General features: G+C 47.7%; 1 protein-coding gene across 1 annotated transcript in view; it reads left to right on the top strand.

Annotated features, from left to right (window-relative positions):
• Positions 1–1,130, top strand: part of LOC108759688 (uncharacterized) — a gene marked incomplete at its 3' end in the record, with an annotated part of 2,133 nt that extends 1,003 nt beyond the window's left edge. The window contains exons 2-4 of the mRNA XM_018505245.1: positions 5–747; positions 838–966; positions 1,065–1,130. Of these exons, the coding sequence (XP_018360747.1) occupies positions 5–747; positions 838–966; positions 1,065–1,130 (938 nt within the window). The remainder of the gene's footprint in view (positions 1–4; positions 748–837; positions 967–1,064) is intronic.
• Positions 1,131–1,220: the final 90 nt, after the last annotated feature.

The raw sequence follows: 1,220 nt of genomic DNA, 5'->3' as shown, positions 1-1,220 counted from the left end.
GATGGATATTACGAAACTGATTTGGAAAACGAGACGCGTCATTACGTGTTACAATTGCACGGATGCTTTTGGCATGGGTGTCCATCATGCTTCCGAATAAATCGCGAAAGAAAATTCAATTCTTTCACCGATCATGGCGATACGATCGACGCGCGCTACGAGCGAACTCTCGCAGCGACATGGCGTCTTCGACGACGGGGATACCTGGTGATGGAGAAATGGGAGTGCGATTTCGACAGGAAAATACGTGAGAATAATGAGATGCGCAATTTTCTTGAAAATGCTCAGATAATAAAGAACTCACCTCTCGATCCGCGCGATGCATTTTTCGGTGGCCGAACGGGGAATATAGCAACCCGATGCGATGTTGCGGGAACGGAGAAAATACGCTACATAGACGTATGCTCTCTGTATCCCTATGTACTGAAAACGGGTGCTTTTCCGATCGGTCACCCAAAGATCTACATCGGAGAGGAATGTTCCGAGTTAATCGGCGTATTTCCGGATTTCGATTTCAACTCGCTCGAAGGACTCATTCGTTGTAAAGTACTCCCTCCGCGCGATCTCTTTCATCCGGTACTCCCGTATCGCGTACGCGGCAAATTGTTGTTCGCGCTGTGTCGGAGTTGCTGCGAAACGTTCTCTCAAGCTGAGTGTACTCACAGTCTCGCCGAACGTGAATTCGAGGGTACCTGGGTATCCTGTGAATTACGCAAAGCCGTCGAGAAAGGTTATCGCGTGTCGGAAGTGAGTGAAATTTGGCACTACAAGGTCACGCGATATGATCCCGATACGCGGCAAGGTGGATTGTTTACCGGATATATCAATAGTTTTTAGCAATTGAAGCAGGAAGCTAGCGGATGGCCGAACGAATGCGTGGATGACGAAGCTAAGGAGCGATATCTTCCGGAATACGAGGAAACCGAGCTATCGTTCTCGATAAAAATAACATCGCTCGAAATTCAGGTCTACGTTCGGTTGCAAAGATCTGTTTAAATTCCTTTTGGGAAAAATTCGGTCAATGATCCAATTTGCCTAACACCGAGATCGTGAAAAATTACCAGCGATTGGCAGCTTTGCTCACGAGTCCAGAACACGACATAACCGATATATTACCCGTCAATGACGAGGTAATATATGTCTCGTGGAGATTGCGAGGAGAAGAGGTTATAGCTTCTCCGCAGACAAACGTCGTGATCGCGGCATTCACGACGGCGCTG

This window comes from Trachymyrmex cornetzi, unplaced genomic scaffold (genome assembly GCF_001594075.2).
Source record: "Trachymyrmex cornetzi isolate Tcor2-1 unplaced genomic scaffold, Tcor1.1 scaffold2029, whole genome shotgun sequence".
In the NCBI taxonomy this organism is placed as follows: domain Eukaryota; kingdom Metazoa; phylum Arthropoda; class Insecta; order Hymenoptera; family Formicidae; genus Trachymyrmex; species Trachymyrmex cornetzi.
Note: the sequence above shows the minus strand (reverse complement) of the source record. Positions and strands in the feature narration are given on the sequence as shown.